Raw genomic sequence first — 16167 nt, 5'->3', positions numbered from 1 at the left:
AATGTAACAGATACTTTTCTTGTTGAACAGATAGACATCCTTAAACATATGCTTTAAACATGGAGTTAACTTTCTTATCCCTAATTTCTCATGGAATTACACAATAAGCATCCAAAATCACAAAATAGGATCCGAAAATATAACAAAGAACATGTATGAGGGTCGGGTTATTACAGTTTTCTTAATTCTTATATATTATTCAATCATAGGTATGGATGCACAACAAGATGGTTACTTTACTAATCTTTTACAAGAAAGGCCTAACATTGATGAACATTATCTGAAGAAATCTCAATATTTGAATCAAAATACTCAAGTCTTTGCCCAGGAGTCTCAATTTACTGCTGAAATTGAATATTTGTTGAAGAAACCTCAACGTGGAGGAAACTGCACAATAGAAAAAGACAAACTCCATGTATCGGCTTGGCTTAATATTAGTTTAGATGCGGTACACGGGAATGAGCAAAAACGCTCAACCTATTGGAAAAGAGTGTGGGATTTTTTCCATGAGCACAAGAAATTTGAGTCTAATCAAAATGACAATTCCCTTATGAATCGATGGTCAACCATTTAGCTTGCCATAAATAAGTTTTGTGGGTGCTACACCCAAATTGAATCATTGCATCAAAGTGGCATAAATAAGGATGACAAGATATTGAATATTCTACATTTACAATTATTATTATTTGTAAAGCTGCTAAATATTATTTATTTATTTAATTTTCAGATTTGCAAGGCGAAAATTATGTACAAGGAACTCAAGAAATCTGCATTCCAATTCGAACACTGTTGGATTATCTTAAGGGATCAACCAAAATGGGTGGGAGAGTCTGAGAAGAAAAACCAACCAAAAAGACCAAGAACAGGGACAACCTCTTCTCCTTGTACTCCAGATTCGATAAATCTAGGGGAAGACGATGTCTTACCTAATGCTTTTGTAGATTTGGAGAGACCAACTGGTGGGAAGGCTGAAAAGAAGCGATTGAATAAATGAAAGAACAAAGAAAGTGTACATTTGAGTATTACAAAGACTTTGGAGGACATCAAGGAAGACAACAAGAAAATGATTGACAAGAAAATTGAAATAATTGACAAAGTATACGTTCAAAAACAAGTGGAACTTCGTATCATGCAAGAAAAGTATGAGGTGGAACTTTTCAAAGAGGACGAAAGAGTTATTTTGATGGATCTCAGTGGCTTGCCGGAAGTCCAACAAGAATTTTATCGTGCTCGGCAGATGGAAATAATTAAGAAAAGAAGAATGAATTAGTATTCATTCTCTCTTTGCTCCTGATGGTATTTTCTCTTTTGTCTAGTAGGCTAGAAACTTGATATATGGTATTTTGGTTCTACTTTTGTCTAGTATTGCTTTTGGATCTACTTTTGTCTAGGATAGATGTTGAACTCAGCAATGTTTTGTTAGTTGTCTAATCTGATGCTGTTTGTGCTGTGTCGTTCTGCTGCTCTTTGTAATGTGTTGCTGTCATTTTTGGGCTGTTTTTTAATCTGTTTTTGCTGCTATTTTGCTGGAGTTTTTGGGTTGTTTTGCTGTTGTTTGGGGCTATTTTTGCTGCTATTTTTGTGTTGTTTTGCTACTATTTTGCTGGTGTTTTTGCTGTTATTTTGTGTTGTTTTTGCTATTATTTTACTAGTTGTGTAGCCATTTTTTCCCCTTTCTTTAATCTCCTTTGAGGAGTTTGATTGAAGTTCTTCTACCTATTTTTTATCACTTGCCAAGGTTGAAACATTAACACCATATTTCCAAACATCATATGTGCTGTATTTTCTCTGCATTGCTAATTATTTATATATATATATATAAAGGCATATAATTAAAATGAAAACCATATAATTAAAAGGCATATAGAATTATAAAATTATACATAAATCAAAAGCATATACCGATTGCACTGAAAACTAATAACATACTACATAAAATGAAACTTCAAATTCAAAGCTTTTACGACTTATTGTGTAATTGCCACAAGTGTTCGACAAGGTTCAATTGGAGATGAGAATCTGTTTGCCTGTCTTTAATGTTACGATGACATTGAATGAATTCCATAAGTTCAATAGTTCTTTCCTGTGACACCGTTACATGGGGACTGTCATCGATTTGATCATAATTGAAGTCTTTTACTCCATTGTCATCCGGCTCATCCTCACTGATCATATTAGGTAGAATTATGCACGCCTTCATAATATATTTAAGCATTTTAGTATTCCAAAAACATGTCGATCGACGCACAATTGCAAATCGTGCTTGAAGCACTCCAAATGCACGTTCTATATCCTTTATTGTCGCCTCTTGAGCTGCAGCAAAAAGTTTTTTCTTATTTCCTTGAGGAGAAGGAATTGTGTGCACAAATGTTGACTATTGTAGATATATACCATTGGCGAGATAGTATCCCATTGTATATTCATTACCATTGAGGGTGTAATTGACTGCAAGAGCACGTCCTTGAGCAAGTTTGGAAAATACAAAAGACCTTTCTAGCATGTTGATATCATTACGAGACGCAGGTAATCCAAAAAACACATGCCAAATCCAAAGATCATATGATGCAACAGCTTCCAAAATAATTATTCGTTCATGAATGTGTCCAGTGTACATACCTTTCCATTTCCAATGCATGCAATCAATGCTCCCCAGCATCCTAGGAAATCCACGACTTTCACCAACCGCTAGCAGTTCAGCGATGTCATTGCTGTTTGGTGACCTCAAATACTCATTAGAAAAAATATCAACAATTGCTTTAACAAAATATTTTAAGCTTTCTATTGAAATGCTTTCTCCGATTCTCACATATTCGTCCATAAAATTAGCAGCTACTCCATAAGCAAGCATCCTAAGTGCAACAGTTATCTTTTGAAGAGAAGACAAACCAAGCTTTCCAGCACAATTTCTTTTTTGGAGAAAGTATGGATCGTGTGCTTCTATTGCAGCTTGAATTCGAAGAAAAAATGAACGCTTCATCTGAAACCTCCTTCGAAATAGCTCAGGAGGATATACAAGTGATTTAGCAAAATAATGGAGAAAAAGCCTTTCATGACCTTGAATATGGTCACGATGAATGACTTTACAACCTCAAATAGAACCACGACGTGAGTTTGATCCTATCTCACTATCTAGTAGTTCTTCATCCATAATAATAGCTTTGAGCATCTCTAAATCATCATCAGATTCAGAGAAGTCAGAGTCATTTACAAGCATATCGTAAAGAGAATTGGAAGCCATAGAGAGAGATATGGAAGTTTGGATGAAGTAGAAAATTGAGTTTAATGGTAAGATCAAATGAGAGGGAATGTCTTATTTATAACTAAGAAGTAAAAAAATATGACCGTTAGAAAAATACGACCGTTATAAAAATATGACCGTTTAAAAAATATGACCGTTTAAAAAATATGACCGTTTGAAAAATACGACAGTAGAAAAATGTAACTTTCACAAAAATATAATTATATTTAAAAGAAAAAAAAAATAATTTGAAAGAAGTTTTTTATTTTTATTTTTTAGATGGGAAAGAATGTAGTTAAAGTATACGAATATTTTAATAGAAGATAGCTAAAGTATATAGCGTTGTTGGATTGTATATTAAAAAAATGATTAGCTAAAATAGTAAAGTGAAATTTTGAATAGGACAATTTAAATATATGTCCAGAAGAGTATAAGCCAATCTGCATGAAAACCTGTAACAGCATATGGAAGGATCACAAGAATAAGATTAAGACTAAATATTTCAAGCCTAGAAGTTCTGATCCTAATTTGAAGGATGATGTTCCTTTACAAATTGTGCCAAGCCAGTGGGAAGAACTTGTGGAATATTGGCGTACTTCTGATGATGAGGTATACAGATAAGTTATATGTATGATATGTAAACATACAAATCATATTTATATACTTACATTTGTTGAACCTGTTATCGAAAATTGCAACTAGGAAAGCTAAAAATCGACGAGCTCACGGCATAGCTTATACCACAGGGTGCACTACTTTCGCTCAGATACGGTATGAGGTTTATGTTTTATTGTTTTATTTTTGTATATAAATAAACATTGTATATTTGCAAATTATTTGGATTCTAATTTTCATGTTTCAAAAAAATCTAGATGACCAATAAAGGGGAGTCTGCTGATAAGATGAATGTTTGGCTTATGGCACGTAGAGCAGATGACCCTGAGGTTATCCAGACCTTGGTAGTTTCCAAACACCTAACATTGTATTTAAAGTTTATGTTTTACTTTTTGTGTATCAACCATCTTAATTTGACATATATACTTGTATGTCTTATTCAATACAAGATAAGTTTAATAGTCAACTCTCCATGCTACCTGAGGATTGTCGGACTTTGGAGGCTAGGAATGCCATTTTCCATGAGTTGATAGGTCATGATGGACATGGATATTGTTGCACATATGAGAGAACTATGCCTCGGAGAGCGGTGTATAAAGATGGTGCTGGGCCATCACAGTCAACACCCCAGCCATCGACTATTGTTCAAATCACTCAGCAGGTTCGTGCGGAGCTAAGGGATGAGTTAAAGGAGGAGTTAAGGGAGGAGATGCGAGCAGAGTTCTCTACACATTTACAGCAGATGAGAGCTGAGATAATGGCCTCTGTGTCACAGGGGGCGAGTGTGGATCCCAGCAGACAGGTTTGATATAAAATAAATTGTTTGGTAGTTAAATTTTCACACAACATATATGTACATATGTATAATAAAATTCGAATATGATTAACACATTATGTATTGACTATCATATGTTACTGATTCATCGAGTGGTCACCGAGCATTTAGGGAATCTATAGGAGATGAGAATTCATATACACCACCACCAGAAGATCAGGTATAAAATGTATCTTTGCATTCTAAGCTAAGAATAACCATAAATTAACTGTACACAGCCCAAAAGGGTAGAGGCTAGGCACGAGAATCTTGAATTTAAGGTGTTGACGCCCCAAAATCACCAAAGGGCGTTGGTTTAGCACGAGAGACTTGTGGGAGAAGACGAGACTCCAATCGGGTTCCCGGTTTAGGAGTTAAAGCCAGATTTCACTCTAGGAAACTAGTTCATTAAGAAACTTGAATTCAAGGTGTTGACGTCCCAAAATCACCAAACGGGGTCGGATTAGCACGAAACTTGGCACACACGACCAGCTAGGCACGAGAGACTTGTGGGAGAAGACAGGACTCCAATCGAGTTCCCGGTTTGGGAGTTAGAGCCGGATTTCACTCTAGACAAATTAGTTCCTTAAGAAACTTCAATTCGAAGTGTTGAAGCCCCAAAATCACCAAACGAGGTCGGATTAGCACGAAACTTGGCACACACGACCGCCTAGGCACAAGAGACTTATGGGAGAAGACGGGACTCGAATCGGGTTTCCGGTTTGGGAGTTAGAGCCGGATTTAATTCTAGGCAAACTAGTTTCTTAAGAAACTTGAATTCGAGGTTTTGACGCCCTTAAATCACCAACGGGGTCGGATTAGCACGAAACTTGGCACACACGACCGCCTAGGCACGAGAGACTTGTAGGAGAAGACGGAACTCGAATCGGGTTCCCGGCTTGGGAGTTAGAGCCGAATTTCACACTAGGCAAACTAATTCCTTAAGAAACTTGAATTCGAGGTGTTGATGCCCCAAAATCACCAAACAGGGTCGGATTAGCACGAAACTTGGCACACAAGACCGCCTAGCCACGAGAGACTTATGGGAGAAGACGGAACTCGAATCAGGTTCCCGGTTTGGGAGTTAGAGTCGGATTTCACACTAGGCAAATTAATTCCTTAAGAAACTTGAATCCGAGGTGTTGACGCCCCAAAATCACCAAACAGGGTCAGATTAGCAAGAAACTTGGCACACACGACCGCCTAGGCACGAGAGACTTGTGGGAGAAGATAGGACTCGAATCGGGTTCCCAATTTGGGAGTTAGAGCCAGATTTCGGTCTAGGCAAACTACTTGCTTAAGAAATTTGAATTCAAGGTATTAACGCCCCAAAATCACCAAACGGGGTCGGTTTAGCACGAAACTTGGCACACACAACCGCCTAGGCACGAGAGACTTGTGGGAGAAGACGGGACTCGAATCGGGTTCTCGGTTGGGAGTTAGAGCCAGATTTCACTCTAGGCAAACTAGTTCCTTAAAAAACTTGAAATCGAGGTGTTGACGCCCCAAAATTACCAAACGGGGTCGAATTAGCACGAAACTTGGCACAAACGACCGCCTAGGCACAAGAGACTTGTGGGAGAAGATGAGACTCCAATCAGGTACCCGGTTTGGGAGTTAGAGCCGGATTTCACTCTAGACAAAGTAGTTCCTTAAGAAACTTCAATCCGAGGTGTTGACGCCCCAAAATCACCAAACGGGGTCAGATTAGCACGAAACTGGGCACACACGACCACCTAGGCACGAGAGACTTGTGGGAGAAGACGGGACTCCAATCGAGTTCCCGATTTGGGAGTTAGAGCCAGATTTCATTCTAAGCAAACTAGTTCCTTAAGAAACTTAAATTCGAGGTGTTGATTCCCCAAAATAGCCAAACGGGGTCGGATTAGCATGATACTTGGCACACACAATCGCCTAGGTATGAGAGACTTGTGAGAGAATACGGGACTCGAATCGGGTTGCCAGTTTGGGAGTTAGAGGCGGATGTCATTCTAGGCAAACTAGTTCATTATGAAATTTGAATTCGAGATTTTGACGCCACAAAATCACCAAACAAAGTCGGATTAGCACGAAACTTGGCACACACGACCGTCTAGGCACAAGAGACTTGTGGGAGAAAGCGGGACTCAAATCGGGTTCCCGATTTGGGGGTTAGAGCTAGATTTCACTTTAGGCAAACTAGTTCCTTAAGAAATTTGAATTCAAGATGTTGACGTCCCAAAATCACCAAACGGGGTCGGATTAGCACGAAACTTGGCACACACAACCACCTTGGCACAAGAAACTTGTGGGAGAAGATGGGACTCCAATCGAGTTCCCAGTTTGGGAGTTAGAGCCGAATTTCACTCTAGGAAAACTAGTTCCTTTAGAAACTTGAATTCGATGTGTTGACGCTCCAAAATCACCAAACAAGGTTGGATTAGAACGAAACTTAGCACACACGACTGCCTAGGCACGAGAGACTTGTGGGAGAAGACGGGACTCGAATAGGGTTCCCAGTTTGGGAGTTAGAGCCAGATTTCATTCTAAGCAAACTAGTTCCTTAAGAAACTTGAAATCAAGGTGTTGACGCCCCAAAACACCAAACGGGGTCGAATTAGCACGAAACTTGGCATACAGAACCGCCTAGGCACGAGGGACTTGTGAGAGAAGACGGGATTCTGATCGGCTTCCCGGTTTGGGAGTTAGATCCGGATTTCACTCTAGGTAAGCTAGTTCCTTAAGAAACTTCAATTCGAGGCGTTGACGCCCCAAAATCACCAAATGAAACTTGGCACACTCGACCGCCTAGGCACGAGAGACTTGTGGGAGAAGACGAGACTCCAATCGAGTTCCCGGTTTGGGGGTTAGAACCGGATTTCAGTCTAGGCAAACTAGTTCCATAAGAAATTTGAATTCGAAGTGTTGACGCCTCAAAATCACCAGACGGCGTCGGTTTAGCACGAAACTTGACACACACGACCGCCTAGGCACAAGAGATTTGTAGGAGAAGACGGGACTCCTATCGGGTTGCTGGTTTGGGAGTTAGAGTCAGATTTTACTTTCGACAAACTAGTTCGTTAAGAAACTTGAATTTGAGGTGTTGACGCCCCAAAATCATCAAACGGGGTCGGATTAAAACGAAACTTGGCAGACACGACCGCCTAGGCACCAGAGACTTGTGGGAGAAGACGGGGCTCAAATCGGGGTTCCCGATTTGGGAGTTAGAGTTGGATTTCACTCTAGGCAAACTAGTTCCTTAAGAAACTTGAATTCGAGGTGTTGACGCCCCAAAATCACCAAACAGGGTCGAATTAGCACGAAACTTGGCACACACGACCGCCTAGGCACGAGAGACTTGTGGGAGAAGACGGGACTCGAATCGGGGTTCCTGATTTGGGAGTTAAAGCCGGATTTCACTCTAGGCAAACTAGTTCCTTAAGAAACTTGAATTCGAGGTGTTGACGCCCCAAAATCATCAAACGGGGTTGGATTAACACGAAACTTGGCACACACACAACCGCCTAGGCACGAGAGACTTGTGGGAGAAGACAGGACTCGAATCGAGTTCCCGGTTTGGGAGTTAGAGCTAGATTTCGGTCTAGGCAAACTAGTTCCTTAAGAAATATAAATTCGAGGTGTTGACACCCCAAAATCACCAAACGGCGTCGGTTTTGTACGAAACTTGGCACACATTACTGCCTAGGCACGAGAGACTTGTGGGAGAAGACAAGACCCCAATCGGGTTTCTGGTTTGGGAGTTAGAGCCGGATTTCTGTCTAGCCAAAATTATTTACTTAATTATCTTTGTAATTATATAGTAGTTAATTTTTTTATATTTTTTTTGTAATTAAAATATTAACACATAATTATATTGGCATTAATTATTTTTATTTTTTTGTTTACAGATATTTCCTGAGTAGCAGTTCGCTTCTTGTGGAATGCAGGCGTGTGAAGATTGCGACTGACTTTTATTTTTGCTACCCACGGAAGAATCACGAGGAAAACTTTTGTTTTTTATTTACGTTATTTTGAATTGTGAACAACATTATGTATTTAAACATTTTATATGTATTATGCAACATTATGTAGTGGGATAATTTTGCTGATGTGTGTTGTTATGAAAGGAAGAATATTTTTATTATGGATGCATTGTTATTTTTATACTTGAACTTTTATATTATTATATAATTATCGGTTTCTTTTCAGTTATTTTTTATTCAATACAGGTAATTTCATATTTTTAATAATTTTATTACATTTTTTTTTTTTGAGACAGCACAACACCGTATCAAAAAAAATTAGAACCAGATTTTTTTTGCGACGTAAGCAATGTCGTCGCAAAAGAAATTGGCAACAGTTGAAACAAAAAACCTTTCGCGACGGTATTCTTTGTCGTCGCAAATAATCTTTTAGCGACGGCATGTCGTGTTGTCTCAAATAACCTTTTAGCGACGACAAGTATCCCGTCGCAATAAAAACACTTTCGCGACGGCATCTTTGCCGTCGCAAATAACACTTTTAGCAACGCCCTTTGTTGTGACCCCCCACTTGCCGTCGCTAAAAGTCAATTGCCATCGCAAAAAAGTTTTTGAGACGGCATTTTGAGTAAAAACCAAAATTTTTGTAGTGAAAAATATATATATATATATATATATGTGCAAGTATAGCGATTTCGTGTTTTACCCCTTGTTGTGCAGTGATCCGAACTTGGTTCCGTGGATGTTAGCAGTTGTTTATATCTTGTTTACATCCTTTCGTACCTTGTATTTGAGTTATAGGATGTGTTGGGCGTGTTCTGAACAGGTAGGTTGAGTTTTGGTCTCAAGTATAGTTGCCCAGGTTTTTGATGTTACGCTCGAGTGGATCATCCTGTGCTCGAGCGGAGTTTGGTTTTTGGTTTTCCACTCAAGCGGGCCTTCTTGCACTCGAGCGGGATTTACACACTCCCAGTATCTCGTGTCCCTGGAAAACTTCTACAGGTGTGTTTTTCACGCTCGAGCGGGTATGTTGGCGCTCGAGCGGGTAGTACTTTATCTGTGAAAGTTCTGGGAGGGGAAAATCTACGCTCGAGCAGACTGGTTTTCGCGCTCGAGCGAATGTATTTTGTTCTTGTGTCTTGGAGCTCGAGCGGGCCTTGTTGCACTCGAGCGTGTCCAGATTTGTGTGCTTAACGCTCGAGCGTTCTATTCTCCGCTCGAGCAAGAGTATCGTATATCAGTGGGCAGTTGGGCATTTTTGAATCACTTTTTACACTTTCTCTCTCTCTCTCACTTTCCCAAATCGATTTTGAGAGCTCCTCTCTCTAGAATCTCCCTTCTCTCTAGGGTTTGATCTAGCTAGAGTGTCCCACTACCTTGTTGTCTTTGCAAAAGGTGTGTTGATCGTCGAGGGCTTCGTTTTGATCCGAAAGGTTTGGAATTTGGAGCACTTTGAGTTCGGTCTCCTTCTCCATTTGAGCTCTAACTTCGAGATAGGGATATCCTGCTCCTCCTTATGAGCTTTGTCTTTAAATTTTAGCATTTTGATATGTTGGGGATTGTTGGGTAATTTTGAGAAAGTTTGGGTCTTTGTGTAATTTTACAAAAAGATGGGGTTTTATTTATATAAGCCTATATACATGTTTAACATGGAGAAATGAGATAAATGTTGGGTTGTTGATAGAAATGGAACCTTAGGTTTGTTTTGTTAATTATGGGAAATGTCCTAATTACATTGATGAATTAATTTGTGAAATTAATTTTGAGAAATGAGAAGTTGAATTGAGAATGTTGAAATTGGGATCGTATGGGATTAAAGGGTGTAGTTGGATCGTTTATTACTCACCTAGTTGAAATGTTGATATTTTATCCATTTGGTGCATTTATTTTCTGTTTAGAAATAACTGCTTTAGGCTATCGATGGAGGATAGTCTTGATTGTTGTAGACAATGCATGATGATTAGGCAAACTAAAACTAATTGATTGAGTATGCTATCGAGTATAGCGGTTGGGATAATACAATAACTTTATGTATTGATTGATTATGTATATGATCTTTATTTATATACATTGTGTGTGGGAGGAGATAGGGGATGTACTCCACGGTTTAGGGGAAGATAGGAGATGGACCTCTAAACCGGATTTTGTGTGACATTGATACAGCACTACAATGTGTATCAAGTGTGGATTATGGAAGTGTTTGAATTGATTTGATATAGCACTAAAATGTATATCGTTATCAATTGTGAAGTATAGAAGTATTTCTATGTGTTATTGATACAGCACCAAAATGTGTATCCATCATGAATTTCGAAAGTGTTTTAAAGATGAGTCTTAATCTCATTAAGTTATTTGGCTAGGTTCTAAGCCTTGTTTTCAAACTCAAAGTTGAATAAGAAATGGAAACTAAAGTGTGCTATGGGCATGACTGTCGTGAAACTGTAATATGACATACGTTGGAATATAAGTGTGGACTATCTATTGAATGCTATTATTTTAGTCATTGTTTATAGTTGGTTTAGTATATTTCTACTGGGCTGTGGCTCACCCTTTATGGGACATCATTTTCAGGTATAGGTAACATGCCACCTCCAAGAACATAGCTTGGGAGGCTAGAGGCAGACAGACTGTTTCTGTTGTTTTGTTTTCTTTTGATGTGTTACATGTATATCAAGCCAAGGGCTTTCTTTGTATAGAGTTAGTACTCTCTTTTTGTACCAAGTGTTGACTTGAAAAGTTGTAAGCCCATAGGGCATTTACTTTTGTTGTCAACATGTAATACATTTTGTAATGATTACTCTGATGGAATATATTTATGCTTTATTTTCTTATGTCTAAGCATGCTATTGTTGGATGATTTATGGGAATATTTTGAGGGCGTTACAGCAAGGATGATTGGCAGACTTCTCACCTTTTGCTGAGAGATCTTGAGATTGAAATGACTCAACCCTCTCATAAATAAGTCCTAAAACAGGAGTAGAGTGATACTTATTTGGCTTTCCCAAGTAATGTGGAAATTTTTCTGCCTTAATTTCGTCTGGAATTACAACCTATTTCAAAAGAAAAATAGAAGGTTAAGGAAAGAATTGCCAACATCAAGATCATAATTAAACCAATCTTCTGAAATTGAAACTTTATGTAATATACAACCATCAATTACACCCCAAAGCACCACCTCCAATACCAATAAAATATTCTCTTTATTAGAATCCCGTTGTTAATTAAGGTCAAACATTATCATACTGATTCGAGATGCCCAGTTAAGATATCGATTCCACTTAATAGAATCCTATCCTCCACATAACACGCTTCTTTTCATTATTTACCTATGAAACCTCAAAATCATGAGGATCTAATATGCCCGTGAGCAGTGGCAAAAGCAGATAAGTATCACACTTCCAACACAAGGCAGAGCAGATATTGTGCCTATTCAAGATTTCAAGGCAGCACTAGTATTATCAGGTCCATAACCAAGATTTCGAGGCATGACCTGTCACTCACATAAATGTTAAAGATAATGACCCTAATTTCAAAGCCCTTTTTGTTTTATTGTTATAACCATAAACAAATGGTCAGGATGGTCAGGATAATCATTTTCAGCAGTGTTTGTAGCTGGTTGACAGTAACCTGATCTATACCATAAAAGCAGGAGCCTTGAAAGTTGAAATCCACATACAGCTCAAGACAAAAGGAAGAGCATTGAAGTGAGTCTGACACCGAAATGTAGGGGGCAAATTGCTAGTAGTATGCATAGGAGAATTGCAAAAGTCATAGCCAAGTGCACCATAATTGCAGAAAGTAAAACAGGAACCCCAGACCATTAACACATCCAAAACTCAAATCTTTATCCAGAAAATATAGAACTGTCAAAACTAACCTTTTTCCCACTCTTGGGAGCATCTAAAGCCTCACAGTATATATCAATCAAATGGTGCATTGTTTCTTTCATGCGGTCCTTCTCAACAGAACTGCTGTCCCCCAATATAAGAAGCTGATCCACAAATGCCAGCCAACTATCAGCAGCGACACTCATATTGTAACTGGAATAGCAAAAAGTACTTTAAAACTTAGCAACATGGATAAAAACTTAGGTCTTTCTCGTTATGATAAATCAACAGCACAACACAGGTTTGTTCAAATAAAGAGGTCATGTCCTGGAGCAATGATAAGTTCTATGCTAACCACTCCAAGTGCAATGGCACAAGCTCTAGTCACGGGAATCAACCTCTCCACAAAAATGTGAGGGTAGGTCTACCTACCTACTACCTCTCCTAGACTCCACTATAAGCGGGAGCCTTGTGCACTGGGTACAGCCTTTCGGTTTGCTTAAAAGAGCCTGCACTAGCAACTTTAGCGGACAGAGATGGTTTACAAATAAAAAGGAGTCCATAATCTATTTCAACCTCAAACTGCTCTGAAGTAGCATATCTGAGACCAGATTATCCAGCCAAGTCACAAGTAGTTTAATTAAGGGCGACTTGATTCCTGTGCCATATGGGAACAGGATGACGTTAGCCAATATTATTACAAAGAATATATGGGGTGGAGGTGGGTTTGGGGGATAAAACATCATGTCAGTGTAGACACCCCATTTTTGACCGACCTTAAGACTCAGACGTCACCAATTAAGCGCTTAGTGATGTTGCATATCGCACTCGTTCAGAAGTTTCAGAGTCGCGGCCGTGAGCCTCGCCTCCGGACTTTCGAACCCTCTTCTGTGCCTTGCCTCGGTTTGCGAACCAGACTCGGTTTTCTCTGTTTCTTTTCCTGAAGGGAGGGAGAGGTCCTGTAGACCATCTCTTAGTGGCCGTGGGCTACATTTTGTGGCCATAGGCCATTTTGCCCATTTCGGAGCTCGGTTCCCGATTTTCGGAGCCATCAGGCCGTGTGCCTCGGTTCGGGACCGCTTAACCATCTCCGTTTGCTCTAAATTTTGGCACACATCTTATTTTCTCCCTTTCAAGGGACACTGGGGTCTAAGAAACCCACTTCATGGCCGAACGCCACTTTCGGTGCTTAACAGGCAATTTTCGGGACCCCGAACTGCGTGTTTTGGCCCCCGAGCATTCGTTTTGCATCGGTTTTCGTTCATTTTTGGCAGGTGCCTCTGTTTCATCACCGGGAAGGTCACTGGAGGGTGGGAGGCCAGCAATTGTCTTGGCAACCAGTTATATTCTATTTTCGCCCTCCGACGCCCGTTTTTCTCACTTCCGGGCCAATGTTGAACACCTTGGGGCCACTTTCTTCAATCCCAAACCACATATTTGTATTGTACACACATGGGAGGACCCTAAAAGTTTATGGCCGGCCAGAAACTCCCATTGACCCTTTTGAACCCCTCTTGAAAATGGCTTGTTCTCTCTCCTGTTTTAGAGTTTCCAAATTCAAACCACAGGGTTGTGATGAGGGGACCTGGGAGGCCACCAATATGAGGTGGCCGGCCAAAGAATCAAGTTGGCCTTTTTGACCCTTGGCCGGCCGGCTAGGGGGGTTGGCCGGCCGGCCACTTGCAACACCAAAAATGGGCCGGCCATGTTCCTCACACTATGCACTTTACAGCTGTATAGCCTTTTTCCCCAGAAAAGATCTGTATCCGGGGGATATTTTGTGGGGGAAAGCCTTGGTCCTTTTCCCCACCCTTTCCTTCCATGCTCCCCCTCCTTTTGGTCCTTATAACCAGCTGCAAGCATTGGTATTGAGGGTTAGAAAAATTGGTCTTCAAGTTTGGTATACAAAATCCCCCTCCATCTCTCTCATTTCCTTGGAAACCTCCAAGTCCTACATCACCATTTCTTCTACACCACCAACCCCCACCCTTCCATCCTCCATTCCAGAAGTTTGAAGGTGTTCTCCAAGGCCTAAGGAGCCACAAACTCAAGCCAAGAGGCAACCAAAGTCAAGCCTTCAAGGGTAAGTAGACTTTCCCCCTTTTGTGGCTCATTTTTGCACCAATTTCTTAGCCAACATGCTTACTGATTTGAGCTCCGACCAAAACTGAAAAGGTCATTTTTTTGAGCTCATTTTCTTGTTTCATTAAGGGCTCAACCCTGTTTGAGGCCCCCATATTGCACTTGCTTCAATATCTCCTTGTATGTCAATTTTCTTGCATGATTTATTAACCTAGTGTGCTTCCATTTTTGGGCGTTTTACAGAACTAAAAATAGGCTTATTTTGAGCCCCTCTTCAACATTGAAGAAGGGCTCATCAGTGTTTAGGACCTCCATGTGCCACTTCATGTTATATCCTCTCTTTGGTCCCCATTTTTGCATGCTTTGGCAGCCTATCATGCTTCTGTTTTTGGTCTTTTTACAGGCCTAGAAATAGTCTTATTTTGACCTTCTTAACATGTTTTATTAAGGGTCTTTTCTTGTTTGATGAATATTTTGCATACTTTGTGTTATAGCCTCTTTTGAGCCTCATTTTGCATTGCATTTCTAGCATGTTTGTATACTATTTTGGGGTTTTTACAGTTCTGTAAATATGCTTATTTTTTGTCCCTCTTCAATGTTGTAGAAGGGAATTTTTCAGTTTGGGCTGTGCATATACCACTTGCCTCTTTGGCCACCTTTTGGCCCATTTTCTTACATAAGAGCTTAGCCATATCCATGTTTGTTTTTAGGGATTTTACAGTCCTGAAAAAGATCATGTTTTGGGCCCCTCTTCAACTTTGTTGAAGGGCCCTAACCTGTTTGGGATCAGCAACTGTGAGTTGCTTCTTTACCTCATATTTAGGGTCATTTTTGCATACTAGTTTTGCCCTATTTATGTTTGCTGTTTGGCCATGCTCTAAACTGTAAAAATGCTTATTTCGGGGCTTCCTTGCTTCTGTCTTTTCATTCCATGTACCAATTGTGCATGCTTTGTATAGCTGTAGTTCATTCTATGTGTCTAATTTCGCATTTCGGTAGAGATTCCATGCATCGGGTGTGTTTTCGCCTCATTTCGGGGCGGTTTTCCCCCACATTTCAGTGCCGAAATTTCATTAGCATGTTTGCATATCATTTGCCATCATATTGCATTGTGTATGCCATTGCCTCGGTTTGCGTGCCTGTGTGCACACATTTCGAGGCACCTCATTTTCATCCATCGGCCTCTTATGTGAGCATGGCTGAGGCTCTCTCATGTTAGTATAAGTCCATGTTGCATTCTATATGCCATTTCCATGCCATTGCATTGCGTATGCCATTGCCTCGGTTTGCGTGCCCGTGTGCACGCATTTCGAGGCACCACATTTTCATCCATCGACCTCTTATGTGAGCGTGGCTGAGGCTCTCTCATGTTAGTATAAGTCCATGTTGCATTCTATATGCCATTTTCATGCCATTGCATTGCGTATGCCATTGCCTCGGTTTGCGTGCCCGTGTGCACGCATTTCGAGGCACCTCATTTTCATCCATCGGCCTCTTATGTGAGCGTGGCTGAGGCTCTCTCATGTTAGTGTAAGCCCATATCACATTTCCATGCCATTTGCATTGCATATGTCATTTTCTCGGTTTGCGTGCCCGTGTGCACGCATTTCGAGACATCTCATTTTCACGGCA

General features: G+C 40.1%; 1 protein-coding gene across 1 annotated transcript; it reads right to left on the bottom strand.

The window, feature by feature from the left end:
• Positions 1 to 1960: 1960 nt before the first annotated feature.
• Positions 1961 to 3214, bottom strand: LOC114257248 (uncharacterized). The gene is made up of 3 exons (XM_028197012.2): positions 3127 to 3214; positions 2392 to 3054; positions 1961 to 2313 (listed from the first exon to the last, which is right to left on the bottom strand). The coding sequence occupies exons 1-3, from the start codon at positions 3212 to 3214 to the stop codon at positions 1961 to 1963; spliced, it is 1104 nt and encodes a 367-aa protein (XP_028052813.2).
• Between the last annotated feature and the right edge of the window lie 12953 nt (positions 3215 to 16167).

Source organism: Camellia sinensis, chromosome 5 (genome assembly GCF_055761805.1).
Source record: "Camellia sinensis isolate YWXY chromosome 5, ASM5576180v1, whole genome shotgun sequence".
NCBI lineage: Eukaryota > Viridiplantae > Streptophyta > Magnoliopsida > Ericales > Theaceae > Camellia > Camellia sinensis.
The sequence above is the reverse complement of the archived record's forward strand: the minus strand, read 5'-3'. Positions and strand labels throughout refer to the sequence as shown.

Coding starts and splice junctions, on each gene's coding strand:
- LOC114257248 (XM_028197012.2), bottom strand. CDS start 3,214: ATGCTTGTAAATGACTCTGACTTCTCTGAATCTGATGATGATTTAGAG. Junction 3,055..3,126: donor GGATGAAGAACTACTAGATA/GTGAGATAGGAT, acceptor ACCATATTCAAG/GTCATGAAAGGCTTTTTCTC. Junction 2,314..2,391: donor GGGATACTATCTCGCCAATG/GTATATATCTAC, acceptor TTTTTGCTGCAG/CTCAAGAGGCGACAATAAAG.